The 14,863-nt window shown below is 42.0% G+C and overlaps 1 protein-coding gene and 13 non-coding genes across 19 annotated transcripts in view; 5 read left to right on the forward strand and 9 right to left on the reverse strand.

Annotated features, from left to right (window-relative positions):
- The window catches only part of LOC117248067 (LIM domain-binding protein 3-like), an 87,166-nt gene that overhangs the window by 36,508 nt on the left and 35,795 nt on the right, over positions 1-14,863 (forward strand). For all 6 annotated transcript variants that reach the window (XM_078161003.1, XM_078161000.1, XM_033612796.2 and 3 more), the window contains one exon: positions 11,405-11,556. In XM_078161003.1, coding sequence (XP_078017129.1) covers positions 11,405-11,556 — 152 coding nt within the window. The remainder of the gene's footprint in view (positions 1-11,404; positions 11,557-14,863) is intronic.
- On the forward strand, positions 14-87 carry trnat-agu (transfer RNA threonine (anticodon AGU)). The gene has a single exon. It is a non-coding gene; the product is annotated as a tRNA-Thr (tRNA).
- trnat-ugu (transfer RNA threonine (anticodon UGU)) lies at positions 518-591 on the reverse strand. Its single transcript has one exon. It is a non-coding gene; the product is annotated as a tRNA-Thr (tRNA).
- trnat-cgu (transfer RNA threonine (anticodon CGU)) lies at positions 886-959 on the reverse strand. Its single transcript has one exon. It is a non-coding gene; the product is annotated as a tRNA-Thr (tRNA).
- trnat-agu (transfer RNA threonine (anticodon AGU)) lies at positions 1,538-1,611 on the reverse strand. The gene has a single exon. It is a non-coding gene; the product is annotated as a tRNA-Thr (tRNA).
- On the forward strand, positions 2,065-2,138 carry trnat-ugu (transfer RNA threonine (anticodon UGU)). The gene has a single exon. It is a non-coding gene; the product is annotated as a tRNA-Thr (tRNA).
- trnat-agu (transfer RNA threonine (anticodon AGU)) lies at positions 2,499-2,572 on the reverse strand. Its single transcript has one exon. It is a non-coding gene; the product is annotated as a tRNA-Thr (tRNA).
- trnat-ugu (transfer RNA threonine (anticodon UGU)) lies at positions 3,505-3,578 on the reverse strand. Its single transcript has one exon. It is a non-coding gene; the product is annotated as a tRNA-Thr (tRNA).
- Positions 3,878-3,951, reverse strand: trnat-agu (transfer RNA threonine (anticodon AGU)). Its single transcript has one exon. It is a non-coding gene; the product is annotated as a tRNA-Thr (tRNA).
- On the reverse strand, positions 4,196-4,269 carry trnat-agu (transfer RNA threonine (anticodon AGU)). The gene has a single exon. It is a non-coding gene; the product is annotated as a tRNA-Thr (tRNA).
- Positions 4,808-4,881, reverse strand: trnat-ugu (transfer RNA threonine (anticodon UGU)). Its single transcript has one exon. It is a non-coding gene; the product is annotated as a tRNA-Thr (tRNA).
- Positions 5,201-5,274, reverse strand: trnat-agu (transfer RNA threonine (anticodon AGU)). The gene has a single exon. It is a non-coding gene; the product is annotated as a tRNA-Thr (tRNA).
- Positions 5,680-5,753, forward strand: trnat-agu (transfer RNA threonine (anticodon AGU)). The gene has a single exon. It is a non-coding gene; the product is annotated as a tRNA-Thr (tRNA).
- Positions 6,419-6,492, forward strand: trnat-agu (transfer RNA threonine (anticodon AGU)). Its single transcript has one exon. It is a non-coding gene; the product is annotated as a tRNA-Thr (tRNA).

A 14,863-nucleotide genomic window follows, 5' to 3' on the forward strand; every position in this document is an offset into this window, starting at 1 on the left:
ACCAATCACAGGAGGCGCTGTGGCTTAGTTGGTCAAAGCGCCTGTCTAGTAAACAGGAGATCCTGGGTTCAAATCCCAGCAGTGCCTGCTTTGTTAACTCTATCCTGACGTTGCACTTTGCTTCTGTTACATGATGTTTGAAGCGACCCATATCTGACATCAGTGTGAACATGTCTCTGCCCTGAAACACCTCATATGCATCTAACAATCTCACACACATTTGCTTTGCAACAACAAAAGAAAGGGACATATTTGTTAGACAGGCACACAGGGGAAAAATAAAAACCAAAGTGCAGCAGGCGTTAATCTCTAATGATTTGCTGCTGAGGTCAGATGACAATTGGTTGTATGTTGAGGAGTGTGAGAAGACAAAAGCAGTGTTAGAGCCATAGCTAACGTCATAGCTCTGTTAGGAGAGAGTGCTGGTGGTTCTGTGAGGAGAGAGTCAGGAGTGACAGGGCTGTGATCAGATTTGAGCTTGAAATGTGAACGTAACCATAAGGAGGACTTGGGATTGAGGCACTGCTGGGATTTGAACCCAGGATCTCCTGTTTACAAGACAGGCACTTTGACCAGCTAAGCCACAGCACCATGCGTCTGCAACCCTCGGAAAAGATAATGTGATCTGATTGGGTTGTACATTAGTTTAATACATTTTTAGCCACAGTGACGGTGTGGCTCTGTGGATGTCTGTTCCAGGCTGAAATATCTGAGCAGCTATTGGACAGATGTGATGAATTGTGGTTCAGGTGTTCATGTTTCCTGCAGTAGTTGTAATAATTTTGTCAATGTCAGTGTTTCCCAATAGACACTGAACATGATAGTTTAGAGACATATTTTTGGGGCTTTGAATTCCCACCTCTTCCATCACCGTCAGATAATCTTAGGCACTGCTGGGATTTGAACCCAGGATCTCCTGTTTACGAGACAGGCGCTTTCACCAACTAAGCCACAGTGCCTTGCAGTGTTAATTTAGCCACTGTTTAAACCTTCCTTGAGCAAGGCATTCAACAGGCTCAGTGTGTTGGAGATCTCTTTCTATCAAGTGAAATTGTTGCTTTGGTTAAAACCAAACAATTGGACAAATGCTCATTAAACAGCAGCTTCAGGTGGAGGAACAGTTTGTCATGGTGAATTACACAGAAGCAAAGAAAGAAGTTGTCAAACCAGGCACTGCTGGTATTTGAACCCAGGATCTCCTGTTAATAAGACAGGAAATTTGACCAACTAAGCCACAGTGCTTTCATTTCTATTTTTTCAGTCTTACCATATGCTTGATTTGGATTGACAGCGAGAAACTTAAGTCATTGCTTAATGTAAAAAATGAAGGCAGAACATTTGGAATAAGTCTGTACGTATAAAAGCACCGTCACACGTGTTGAATGTATGATAGTGATGTGAATGATATGCTTCAGCCTTCACAGTCAACCCAAATAAACACTGATGGGAGATTATGGACCAATGAGCTAGCACTGTCCATCACCATTATCTGAAGACCATGTTGTTGGGGGGCATGAGTTGATCTTGGTAACAATAAAGGCACTGCTGGGATTTGAACCCAGGATCTCCTGTTTACTAGACAGGCACTTTGACCAACTAAGCCACAGCGCCTCTTACTGTAGAGGCTCAGACACACCAAAAAGACACCAAGGAACTAGCCATACCAGCAGGTGGCAGTGGTAGTCTGGAGTGAAAAAACATACTTCAGAAGACATTCAAGAGGGCGCTGTGGCTTAGTTGGTCAAAGTGCCTGTTTCATAAACAGGAGATCATGTGTTCAAAACCCAGCACTGCCTTCATTGTTACAAAGATAATTTCTTAAATGCCGTGTCATGTTTGATCTCCACTCTGCATAAAGGAAATCCCTCTTCAGATTAAATGGAATTCCACTCTATGTGACACTGAAATGTTCCACAGGGAGACAAGAATGGTCTCTAAACACTCTCAACATGGCTCTGGTTAAGTTGTTTTAAAATATTCTTACTCCAGAGATCGTCAACATGTTGGTCTTAGTAATTGCCCTGCTCAACAAACCTTCAGACAGAGGCTGCAAGGAAAGTAGGAGGCGCTGTGGCTTAGTTGGTCAAAGTGCCTGTCTTGTAAACAGGAGATCCTGGGTTCAAATCCCAGCAGTGCCTTCAATTACAACTCTAACAGAGTTCTCACAGTTTCTGTATGATGTTTGAAGTGACTCATATCTGACATCAGTGTGAAATGCCTTGTAAGCATTTTATAAGGTCACACACATGCGTGTTGGAACAACATAAAGGCCCTGGGAATTTGGGGGAAAAAGATAACAAAGCGCACCAAGCATTCAGCTCCGTAAGGATTGGCTGCTGAGGTGAGATGGTCATTCAGCATATGTTGAGGATGAGCGTCAGAAGATGGAAGGAATGTAGCAGCAATTAACACTAGTTCTGCAGAGAGAGAGTCAGCAGTGATCATGTTTGAGCCACATTTGCTTGTGTGTATTTAGCCATAAGGAGACAATCTTGTTGAGGCACTGCTGGGATTTGAACCCAGGATCTCCTGTTTACTAGACAGGCGCTTTGACCAACTAAGCCACAGCGCCTCTTACTGTGTCTTCAACACACCAAATTGACACCAAAGAACAAGTGACGATGAAGGCCGACTGATATGTTGCCTTACATCGCAAGTATCAAGGCCAAAATGTTGCATTTGAACACACTACAAAGACGACAGCCAGCAGCCAATTAAAAAAATTCTGGAGATGCTGATCTTCATAAATTACATAGTTATAATGTTTCTGCTGAGCTTCACCGACAAATCATGCCCAAAGAATAGTGGGTACTTAGTTCCTGCTGAGGATACATACATGCCTTATTGAAAATTCTTTAAAGGAAGGATTCAGTTCTGAGTAGAATTTAAAGGATCCTTGACACTGGAACAGTCCTTGGGCTGGATTCGATGACACAGCCTCTTTGAAATTCAGCCTTCTTCCTTGACTTTGAGAAGCACCTAGGGTTTCTCACCACAACAAGTCAAGTTTTTAAGTACTTTGACATACGCATTACTATACTGGTTACCTTGGCTCCATAGGTCCTCATCTTCGAGGCACTCTATCTTGAGGTTGCACTTTGCTTCTGTTACATGATGAAGCGACCAATATCTGACATCACTGTTTACAGCCTTGAAATGCCTTGTATTCGTCTCATAATGTCACACACATGCGTGTTGGAACAACAAATGTCACAGACATTTTGGGGGGAAAAAATAACAAAGCGCACCAAGCATTCAGCATTGTAATGATTTGCTGCTGAGTTGAGATGGCCATTCATTATATGTTGAGGATGAGCGTCAGAAGATGGAAGGAATGTAACAGCCATCAGGCTCAGTGTGTTGGAGATCTCTTTCTATCAAGTGAAATCGTTGCTTTGGTTAAAACCAAACAATTGGACAAATGCTCATTAAACAGCAGCTTCAGGTGGAGGAACAATTTGTCATGGTGAATTATACAGAAGCAAAGGGATTAGCTATCTAACCTAGTACTGCTGGGATTTGAACCCAGGATGTTCTGTTTACAAGACAGGTGCTTTGACCAACTAAGCCACAGTGCCTTTTTTTAATCCTTTGTCTTAGTCTTTTTTTTAATGTTTGGTTTGGTTGTATAAAAGCACCGTCACACATGTCCAATGTATGAAAGCGATGTGAATCATATGCTATAGCCTTCACAGTCACCAGATCGCAACCCAAATAAACAGCTATGGGATATTATGGACCAACGTGCTAGTGCTCTCCATCACCTGAGGGAAAGCTCTTGGATAAATATTGTTCAGGGTATTTTCATGACGGATGCAGAGAGAACATTCAAAGTAACAGCCTTTAAGGCCTTTGAGACTTGATCTCTGTAACAACAAGGCACTGCTGGGATTTGAACCCAGGACCTCCTGTTTACTAGACAGGCGCTTTGACCAACTAAGCCACAGCGCCTGTCACTATAGAAGCCCAGACACACCAAACTGAAACCAGAGAACTAGTGGAGACGAGACCAAGTGATGCATTGCCTAAACATTTAAACACACTACAACTAGCACATATTATGCTCTGCGCCTTCAGGTGGAGGAACAGTTTCACATGGTGAATTACACAGAAGCAATCAATCAACAGTTCTATGCAATTTTTTGGTTGCAGATGTTGATGAATAAACACTGTGATAAGGAAATTCTATGATAGCAGGCACTGCCGGGATTTGAACCCAGGATCTCCTGTTTACTAGACAGGCGCTTTGACCAACTAAGCCACAGCGCCTCTTGCTATAAAGGCCCAGACACACCAAACAGACACAAAGGAGCTAGCCATACCAGCAGGTCGCAGTGGTCTGTATGAATCATTCAAAAATAGAAACCAGAAGACAGACAGGACAGCTTCAAGACCAGACACACCAAACTGAAACTCGAGAACTAGTGGATACGAATGCGTTGCCTCATTTGCTGCCCATGTTTCAGCCAAAGAGTTGCACTTGAACACACCACAAAAACTACAGCCAGCTGCCACCTAGCACATATGTTCTGCACCAGGATGAGAGGAAGTACGTCTCCATACCAGAAGCACTGTCACACGTGTTGAATGTATGAAAGTGATGTGAATCATGTGCTACAGCCTTCACAGTCACCAGATCTCAACGCAAATAAACATCTATGGGATATTATGGACTGATGTGTTAGCACTGTCCATCATCATCATCTGAAGACCAAATAAGGGAAAGCTTTTGGTGGCATTTTCATGATGGATGCAGAGGAGATTCAGCTTACCAGACTTCCTATAAAAGCTGACCTCTTTAACAACTAGGCACTGCTGGGATTTGAACCCAGGATCTCCTGTTTACAAGACAGGCGCTTTGACCAACTAAGCCACAGCGCCTTTTTTTAATCAATTGTCGTAGTCATTTTTTTTCATTCTAACCATATCTGTGGTTTGGTTGTATAAAAGTACCATCACACATGTCCAGTGTATGAAAGTGATGTGATTTATATGCTCCAGCCTTCACAGTCACCAGATCGCAACCCAAAAAAAACCCTATGGGAATTTGTGGGCAGACGTGTTAGCGCTCTTGATCACCATCACCTAAAGCCTGAATGAAAGAAAGGTTTTGGATGAATGTTGTTGGTGGTATCTTCATGATGGATGTAGAGAGAAGATTCAAAATACCAGCCTTTAAGGCCTAATCTTGGTAGCTATCAGGCACTGCTGGGATTTGAACCCAGGATCTCCTGTTTACTAGACAGGCGCTTTGACCAACTAAGCCACAGCGCCTCATACTGTAGAGGCTCAGACACACCAAACTGACATCACAGAACTAGTGATGATGAAGGCCCACTGATGTGTTGCCTTAGATTGTAAGTGTCTCGGCCACAAAGTTGCACTTGAACACACCACAGAGACTACAGCCAGCAGCCATCTAGCACATCTGTTCTGCGCCTGCATGAGAAGAAATAACTTGTCATACCACCAGGCGGTGGTAGTCTGTGATCGTCATTCAAAAAGAGAAACCAGGAGACAGACAGGACGGATTCAAGATGCTAGTTAGCACATTAACAACACAACCTGGAGTAGAAAGAACAAATGATATTTATTAGATCGCAGCATGAATCTTCATCTGTTCAGAAACACCTTTGATAGGACTGGCCCTTTAATATTAGAGAAGATTACTTTCAAGAAGGCGCTGTGGCTTAGTTGGTTAAAGCGCCTGTCTAGTAAACAGGAGATCCTGGGTTCAAATCCCAGCAGTGCCTCATGTCATTTCTGTCTCTCAGTGTTTCAGCATCAAGGTGCTCTTCTTATTTCATTTTAAACTGTTGATTGGGTTGCTTCTGTATAATTCACCATGACACACTGTTCCTCCATCTGAAGCTGCTTTTTGATGAGCATTTGTCCAATTGTTTGGTTTTAACCAAAGCAACAATTTCACTTGACAGAAAGGTGCCCCAACATACTGAGCCTGGTGTTATGCCTTGCTCAAGGGAGCTTTAAACAGTGAATGAAACAGGTACATGAAGCGCTGTGGTTTAGTTGGTCAAAGCGCCTGTATTGTAAACAGGTGATCCAGGGTTCAAATCCTAGCAGTGCCTAAAATTATCTGACTGTGATGGAAGAGATCGGCATTTACAGTCCTAAAAATATGGCATTTAACTGCAAGTGCTACCAGCTAGACAGAGTACTGCAGCCATAACATTTAGTGTGTACTGGAAACATTGAGGATGAAAGTTATTACAACTCCTGCAGGGAACATGAACATCCGAACGACATTTAGTCACATCCATCCAATAGCTGCTGAGATATTCCAGCTTGCAACAGACATACATACTTTAGAGACACACCACTAATGTGATTAGAAATGTACCAAACTAATGTACAACCCAGTCAGATCAAAAATGTTTTCCCACGTGAGTCAGACATGGGTGCTGTGGCTTAGTTGGTCAAAGCGCCTGTCTAGTAAACAGGAGATCCTGGGTTCAAATCCCAGCAGTGCCTGCTTTGTTACTGTTCCCTGCATGAAAAACAGGGTAGGCTGTTATCATGCATGTGATCTAACACTCCCTGCTAATGCCAATCACATTTTCCCACTGACCCTCAGGTGGCAGTAACGTGCCAAAATATGTAACAGTGTGCCACCAAAGACAGAGAAGAAGATTACAAGTCTGTAAAGATGATGTAAACAATACTGGATTGAAAATGCCTAAGAACTCATCTTTGCAAATGTTTTTTAAGGAAGGAAATGGATTCAGCACGATTGTTAAACCTCAAGGATCCACACAATGAGTTTGGGTGAGAAACACTGATGTAAATGTAACTTCTGTTTGTTAATGAGAAAACTCAGCTTTGCAAATGTTGAAGAAGACGTCACTCTATAACCAGCTCAGCCACTGCAGTTCCTCCTGTGTTGGAGCGCTGCTGAATTTATCCTGTCCTCAGTCTTCAGTGTGCAGGAACTCTTCCAACTGGAAGTGCACCAGTAAGCTGAGCAGAGTGTAAACTGGGACAGGCTCCCCGCTGTCTGTCACTGTCAGCGGCAGCTAACAGTTCGTCTCCAGGGGGCGATGTTTCATTCACGCCACATTAACCGGCATCCAGGAGAAATGTCAGCCAGATGAGTCAGAGCGACATGAGCTGCAGCTAAGTGTCAGAGCACTATTTAACCTTTATGACTCTGTGTGTGTGTGTGTGTGTGTGTGTGTGTATCTATAGTACAGTCTCATCCAGGTCTCAACTGCAGGTTTTCCTGTTAATACTGCAAACATCTCCAGTTCCTCAGCAGTCTGTTCAGACTCTTCTCCCAACAGATGGTTAAAGGATGATTTCACTGTATGGAGTATTAACGGTTTCTAGATTTCTGAATTTGATCCTGCCGTCCATAACAGCCCTGAAGAGATACCTTTCTATTAAATGTGTTAGTCAACTGACAGAAACTTAATAGGTGCAAACATATGTGTATATATAAATATATATATGTATGTATATATACAGTATATATATATATATATATATTTGATAGTATAACAGTGGACAGGAAGTGATTTTATTCCTCTGCACTGCCAATCACCATGTCCTGAGGAGGTATGTTTTCAGATTGTCCATCTGTATATCACATTATTGTGAACTTGATATCTCAAGAGTTCCTCAAGGGCATTTCTTTAAATTTGGCATGAGCATCCACTTGGACTTAGCGATAAAGTGATTAGATTTCGGTGGTCAAAGGTCTGAGATCAAGGTCAATGGAACGTTGCGTCTGTCACATTCTTGTGAATGTGATATCTCAAAAAGGCTCTGAGGGACTTTTTGAAGTTTGGCACAAACATCCACTTGGACTCAACAATGAACTGATGTTGGTGGTCAGATGTCAAAGGTCGCTGTGACCTTTGCATCCGTCTCATTTTTGTGAAAGCAATATCTCAAGAATCCCAAATTTGGCACCATTCACGTGGACTCAGCAATAAACTGATTAGAATTTAGTGGTCAAAGGTCAAGGTCGTTGTGACGTTGTTCGTCTTATTCTTGTGTACATGATATTGTAAGAACCCGAGGGAACTTCCTCAAATATGGCACAAGTATCCACTTGGACTCAGCAATTAAATTATTAGATTTTGGTGGTCATGGGTCAAAGGTCAAGGTCAGTGTGACCTTGCATTTGTTACATTTTTGTGAATATAATATCTCAAGAAGGCTCTGAGGGACTTTTTTGAAGTTTGGCACAAAACATCCACTTGGACTCAACAATGAACTGATTCGATTTTGATGGTCAGAGGTCAAAGTCTGTTCTGACCTTGCGTCCGTCTCATTCTCGTGAATGCAATATCTCAAGAACACCTTGAGGTTATTTTTTCAAATTTGGCACCAATGTTCACTTGGACTCAACAATGAACTGGTCAGAATTTGTCGTCAAAGGTTAAGGTCACCGTGACGTTGTTCATCTTATCCTTGTGAACATGATATCGTAAGAACCCGAGGAAACTTCCTCAAATATGGCACAAGCATCCACTTGGACCAGCAATTAAATTATTAGATTTTAGTGGTCATGGGTCAAAGGTCAAGAACACCATTAGGTAATATTTTCAAATTTGGCACCAGTGTTCACTTGGAATAAACGATGACCTGATTAGATTTTGGAAGTCAAAGGTCAGGGTCGTTGTGACCTTGCATTCGTCTCATTCTCGTAATTGCAATATCTTAAGAACACCTTAAGGTAATTCTTTCAAATTTGGCACAAATGTCTGCTTGGGCTCAAGGATGAACTTGATTTTGATTGGTCAGAGGTCAAGGTCAATGTAACCTTACAAAACATGTTTTTGGCCATAGCTCAAGAATTCATACACTAATTATGACAAAATTTCACACAAATGTCTCATAGGATCTAATGATAAAGTGTTGATATTTTATATCCAAAAGCTTTAAGGTCAGCTTCACTGTGACATCATAATGCTCTGCATAAATAATATTTTCTGGACATCACCCAACGTCATTACTCAGGAACAGAATGTGCGACATCTTGGGTGTCCACCTTGAAACTGTGCTGATTGTGTAGATATTCTGTGCTGCTGGGTTGAAGATGTGCGTGAAGCATCCATGTTTTAGAATTTATAGCTTCCTTGCAGCAACATCCGTATTTGTGTCATTGTCAACTGTCATGGCTTCATATGAGTTTTGATAGACATGGATGTAAACTGTAACATGACTGGCTCGAGGAGGAATACGACTGCATTGCAGTTTACTTTTAATATTTCCTTAGTACACAGTATCTGTATCTTACCTCTATTCCTACATCCATCTTCTTGTCCACCTGCTCCCTCTGTTCCTTAATGTCCTCCTCCACCTCATTTCCCCTTCTTACACCTACATGACCTCCTCCTCTTCCTTCACCTTCTCTGTGACCTCCCCGTCCCACATCTTCATCATCTTGTCCTCCACATCTGATTTTTCTTCCTCTGCTTTCAAACCTCATTACTTTCCTTCCTCACTTCACCTGCTCCGCCTCCGCTTCCATTCTCTCCTTGTGATGTAGAGGTCAAAGGTCACAGCATTCAGACTGGAGACAGTGTATTGCCTGGATGGAAATTATGTGGACAAGAGGATGAGAAAGAGCAGAGAGGAGTTGGGGAGTAATTAGAGTGAGTGGATGTGACTCAGCGGGGGGTTAGCGGTGTATGGACAGCTGTCCAGGGTTTAACACTCAGGCATGAACACTTGCGTCCCGTCATTGTATTCGAGGCGCCACAGAGGCCTCGAGGTTACAGATCGACTAAGTTAAAGGTCACAAGTTGGACGCGTTTTCCATCGGCAGCCGTGTGTCCTGCTGAGGTCACAGGTCTAATGGATGAAGTTTCTTTTCAATGGTTTGGGGTTCAGAGCTCATCCATGAAGCTTATGATGTTTATTTTCAGATCACTGTTAAATTAAACCCCCACTAATCACTATTTTTAGCCACACTAGCAGCGTGTCGGCTAATCTGTGGGTTCAACACTTTGTTCCAGACTGAAAATATCTCAACAGCTATGGGATGGATTGTGACAGAATGTGGTTCAGATGTTCAAGTCAGGATGAACTGTAATAACTTGAGTGAGCCTGTGACTATGTAGCCCAATCATCAGGTCAACATTTTAATGTTTCCAATACTTTGTTTTATGACTAAATACCTGCAGAACACATGGCGTCCCCATCAGCCTCAGCTGGACTCTGTGTTTGGTGTTTATGAGTAAATGTCAGGATGCTGCTGTAGACCGCAAGTCTTAGGCTATGACTCAAATTGGATACTCTCGTTGGTATACTCACATGTAGTACACTGCTCACACTATACACGTAATTGCATAGTGCATGAATTTTGATAAGGTAGTGTTGTCTCAAATCAAACACGGCTGTCACACACTTAACAGAAATAACAATCGCAAGATCTGGCAGCTTTTGTTCTTCGCCGACATTTGATGAACGATTGTCACATGCCAAATTATATGCTCGCTTTATCTGCTTGTTTGCTAACTTGGCATCTTCTGTATTTATTTATTGTAATAAAATGAACATTTTCACAGCACATTTTTATATTTCAGTCAGAAATACTTTAGTAAAAGTAAAACTTTATTTCCATTTGCAGCATGATATTTGGAGGCATGGCTCTGTCTTGGGGCCCCTCTGCCTTTCCTCGGGCCTATGCAGAAAGCCTCTTTCATGCATTCGTAGACTCTAGCTGGTGTTGCAATGTCTCATCTGAGGATGACATGCAGCTCAAATCCCAGCAGCACCCAGCTGACATGATGATTTCCTATGAGATTCATTAATCCTCTTAATCATATTCTTTTGTTTTAAACACATTTTGGTGCTCTAAGTTAAAGATTTATCCAGGATTTGCAGCATTTTAAAATCTGCAGACTCTCTGATATTTAGTGTTTTTAACAAACAGTGATGTCATAGTCTGTGTCCCTGATGAATCTGGTTTATCTGAACACACAACTTGTCGGCCCTTTCTGTTTGTGTAACTGTGTCGTGGATGAGGGTCAAAACTCCTGGGGTGGATTTTCAGATTAAGGGGACTTTAGTGTGGAAACATATTAATCATTAACCTTTTGATTAATTCTCTTCCCATTTGATTGATTGTTTTATGTGAAACAGTGAACCCTATTCCATCCAGCCTTTCATGATTAAGTAATTGAAAGTTGCAGATTGACATGTGCGCTGACCTGTGCTGTGACCTGAGCCGACATTCAGGGTGTCTCTAAAAGAAGATGACACGATAACAGGAAATGGTCCTTTGTTCAATTTACTTTTTTGTTCTTTATTTTTCAAACCTTGAAAGGAAGAGTGGATTTTTCTTGTCTCAAGTCACTCAGAGAAACAAAATATGATCCCATCATGTGTCCGACTGAAGATTGTAAAAGTCTTTGTGTTTGTGTTTTGACAGATCACTCCCGGCAGCAAGGCGGCGCAGGGCAACCTGGTCCAGGGTGATGTCATCGTCGCCATTGATGGCGTTGGAACCGACGGGATGACTCACCTGGAGGCTCAGAACAAGATCAAGATGGCCAACTACAACCTGGCGCTCACCATGACAAAGTAAGGACTATAACTAACTAACTATTAAAGAAATAGTAACTGCACCGACTCAACAAGAAGTAGTTCATATTAGCTGATATCCTTCCTCTGTATTCTCAAAAACATTTCCTATTTATTACATCAGTTAATGAGATTAGTTTAAGGGAACTTTTGGTATTTCTGAAATTGGTGTGGTTGTGAAAAAGAGCATTGCAGAGGCAGCAGCAAAACAGGCTACAGGCTAGTATCACACACTGTCAAGGGTAAATCGTGGACATTCAGAGTTACTGCTGGTGAAGATAAGCGATAGCAGACCGGACAAAGGACGATCTGTACGTAACGTTTTGTGCTGCATTTAAACCTGGAGGGGATGCTGAGAGTCTGAGACAATTGACGGAGCTTTATAGGTGACCCTCTCTTCATACAGATGCTGTACATTATTAAAGGTAACACCAGTGATCTTGCAGCACAACTTGACCACTTTTTCCAACTTGTTGACGAAGATTACCAGGCAAAACAACGGTGGAAACATCAGTGAGAGTTGCAGAGAGGAGCTCCAGGAAGAGTTTGTTGTGTTAGAGTACAGAAAGTGTAGCTCAGTGTTATCTATGAAGTGAGTCTAAGAATGTGGTTAAGTTTGGGAGGTTTCAGAACAAGACTTCACCTTGATGGAGACTTGGTTACACCCAATAACAAACAGACCAGCATAAGGTAAAGAAAATGTTTCATGTCTCTGTAGGGTCCTTTCTGTAATGTTGTCAGACAGTTCTAATAACAATGTGAGCCTGTCAGTGGCAAATCCTTCAGTGGACGTTGACGGTGCACAAGTGCTGTGACAATTTAATTGCGGTCTGTTTCACCGCTGCTGGCTGCACAGTCTCTCTCAATGCCGGACCACTTTCAAGAACACCGTAAAATAGATTCCAAAAATACTTAAGTTTCCCTTTAAAGCTCTGTGTCATCAGCATGGAAAGAGACGTTGTGTCTCTTGATGAAGCCACCGAGGAGCAACGTGAAGAAAAGGGTTTAACAAAACATATTTTATTTTAACTGTTTTGTGTTTACAAATCTAAATTTGTGAAGTAACTAAAGCCGTCAGATAGATGCAGGGGAGTAGAAGTAGAAAGTAGCATGAAAAGAAAAGTACAAGTATCTCAAATGTGTTCTTAAATACAGCGATCCAGTTAGTCACATTCCACCACTGTTCTCATATTAAGTTTAAAAATGGAGGATTATAGATTGGTGTGTGGCTGCTGGGTGTCTTAAATGCTGCAGAGTAAACAGAGGCAGAGGATGACTGCTGCAGATGTTGAACATCAGGCTGTCTGGTGTCAATCAGGACCAAAATAGAGTGAAATCATCCATCTGGTACCCTGAAGGTATCTGACAGAAGAATCTGATAAGCACAGTGAGGAAATGAATGTTGTTCCACAGAGGAGTCTCATAACTGCAAACTCTCTGGGTGATGAAGAGGAGATGAGGAGCTCCTGGGGTTTTTTCCTCATGAAATTTTCATGTCACTGGTGGTGTTTTATGAGTGTAAAGTGGACGGTAAGGCCTGTGGTGGCGTACAGGAGACAAGATGGAATAGATGTGGAGCTTTGACTCACAGCGGCAAATATAATAGAGGCTATTTGACCCCTCTGCACTTCCTCCTCTGATGAAAACTCACCCACCCACACACACACACACACACACACACACACACACACACACACACAATGCAGAGAACATACAAAACAATCAATTTTCATTTCAGGGTCACACTGTCTTTTTTCTGCCGCAGCACAAAGGGACCATAATGCACCTGTGATTGTCAGTTGTGGATCTGTAAGACACTTTATCTGAGATATATTGCTTCAGTGTTCGGACTCATTCTAAACAACTAAACTAAACAACAAAATACTCTGCTTTTAAAGGGACAGTTCACCCCAAAATAAAAAAGGCATATCTTCACTCTTACCTGTAGTGCTGTTTATTGATTGAGATTGTTTTGGTGTGAGTTGCTGAATGTTGGAGATATCGGCACTGCGTTTCTAAAATGTTGGCACTGTACATCTCTGCAAACCACGGATACATTACGTTTGCATGTTATTATGTAGCAGTTAATGTGTGGTTAGGTTTAGGCACAAAAATCACTTGGGTATGATTTGGAAAAGATAGCGTTTGGGCGAAGAATATCTGGTTTTGGGGGCATGATCCAGACAGAAAACACAGCAATGTCTCTGTAAAAAGCTTTTTGTGCCTCTATCCCAGCTGGAAAATTAGCGATGCGCTGCTACAAAGCAGCCATGTCTGGGGCCTAATGCGGGATTTATACTTCTGTGTCGAATCGGCGTACCCTACGCCGGACCGTACCCTATGCCATAGCCTGACGTGCACCTTCTAAGAAATGTAACTATATGTCGTGGCGATGCAGACCTCCTGTCTGTTTCTGTAAGCTGAAACCATTTCCCTCAGTGGAAACGAAGCTCTTATTTACTTTTATTTCACAGATAAGAAACAATTAATTGTGAAGACAATAAAGCCTCCACTAAAATAGCATTTTAGTTTTTGTGTGTGATTTATCCTTCAGGGATTTATACTTTGGGATTTATCCTGGCTTCATATGAGCAGAGGAAATCTCTGCTCATCGCTAGGCTAATTTATACAATGTAAAATGCCATAGGCTTGTGCAAATAACATTAGCATGTTGTATTTGTGGGGAAAATGTGTCCAGATAAAGACAAGTATTTGTCTGTGAATGCTGCGAGTTATAGTGAAGCTGATTTGTGTACTTGTGTTTGTCTCTATTAAGCCATGTTTAATGTGTGTTTAATGTGTGTCTTGAATCAACTAAACTTCACAGCACTTCATGGAAGCCTCCTCCGCTGACTAGTGTTTTGTAGGTGTAACTGCAGAGTGACACAGACACACCACCACACAAGTATAAATGCTCACAACAGCGTAGGCTACAGAAGAAGCAGCTGGAAATGGCAATGTTTAGCTAAAAACATACCAGTTTTGTTGTTTTCTAGTCTTGAACTGTGGTCTGCAGCTTGGCAGGTGTCTTGTCTTGGTGACACACTGTCCACCATACCCTCCTCTGTTGATATGAAATGTATTCACGGTTTGAAGAAATGCACAATGCCAACATTTTCTTCTGGCAACTGGGCTGTTTTCTTCCACTGCTGAGTTCATTTGACCTGAATCCTCCTGTAGTGAGGACAGGTCAGCTTTTCTTAACATGTAATACTCACTCTTTGTATAATTCTTGATTCAGTGTGCTCTGACCTCTGACCCCCGACCTTCTGCTCGTCTTATCTGAAAAGGTTTGAAGGTTTTTCAT

This window comes from Epinephelus lanceolatus, chromosome 17, assembly GCF_041903045.1.
Source record: "Epinephelus lanceolatus isolate andai-2023 chromosome 17, ASM4190304v1, whole genome shotgun sequence".
Lineage (NCBI taxonomy): Eukaryota > Metazoa > Chordata > Actinopteri > Perciformes > Serranidae > Epinephelus > Epinephelus lanceolatus.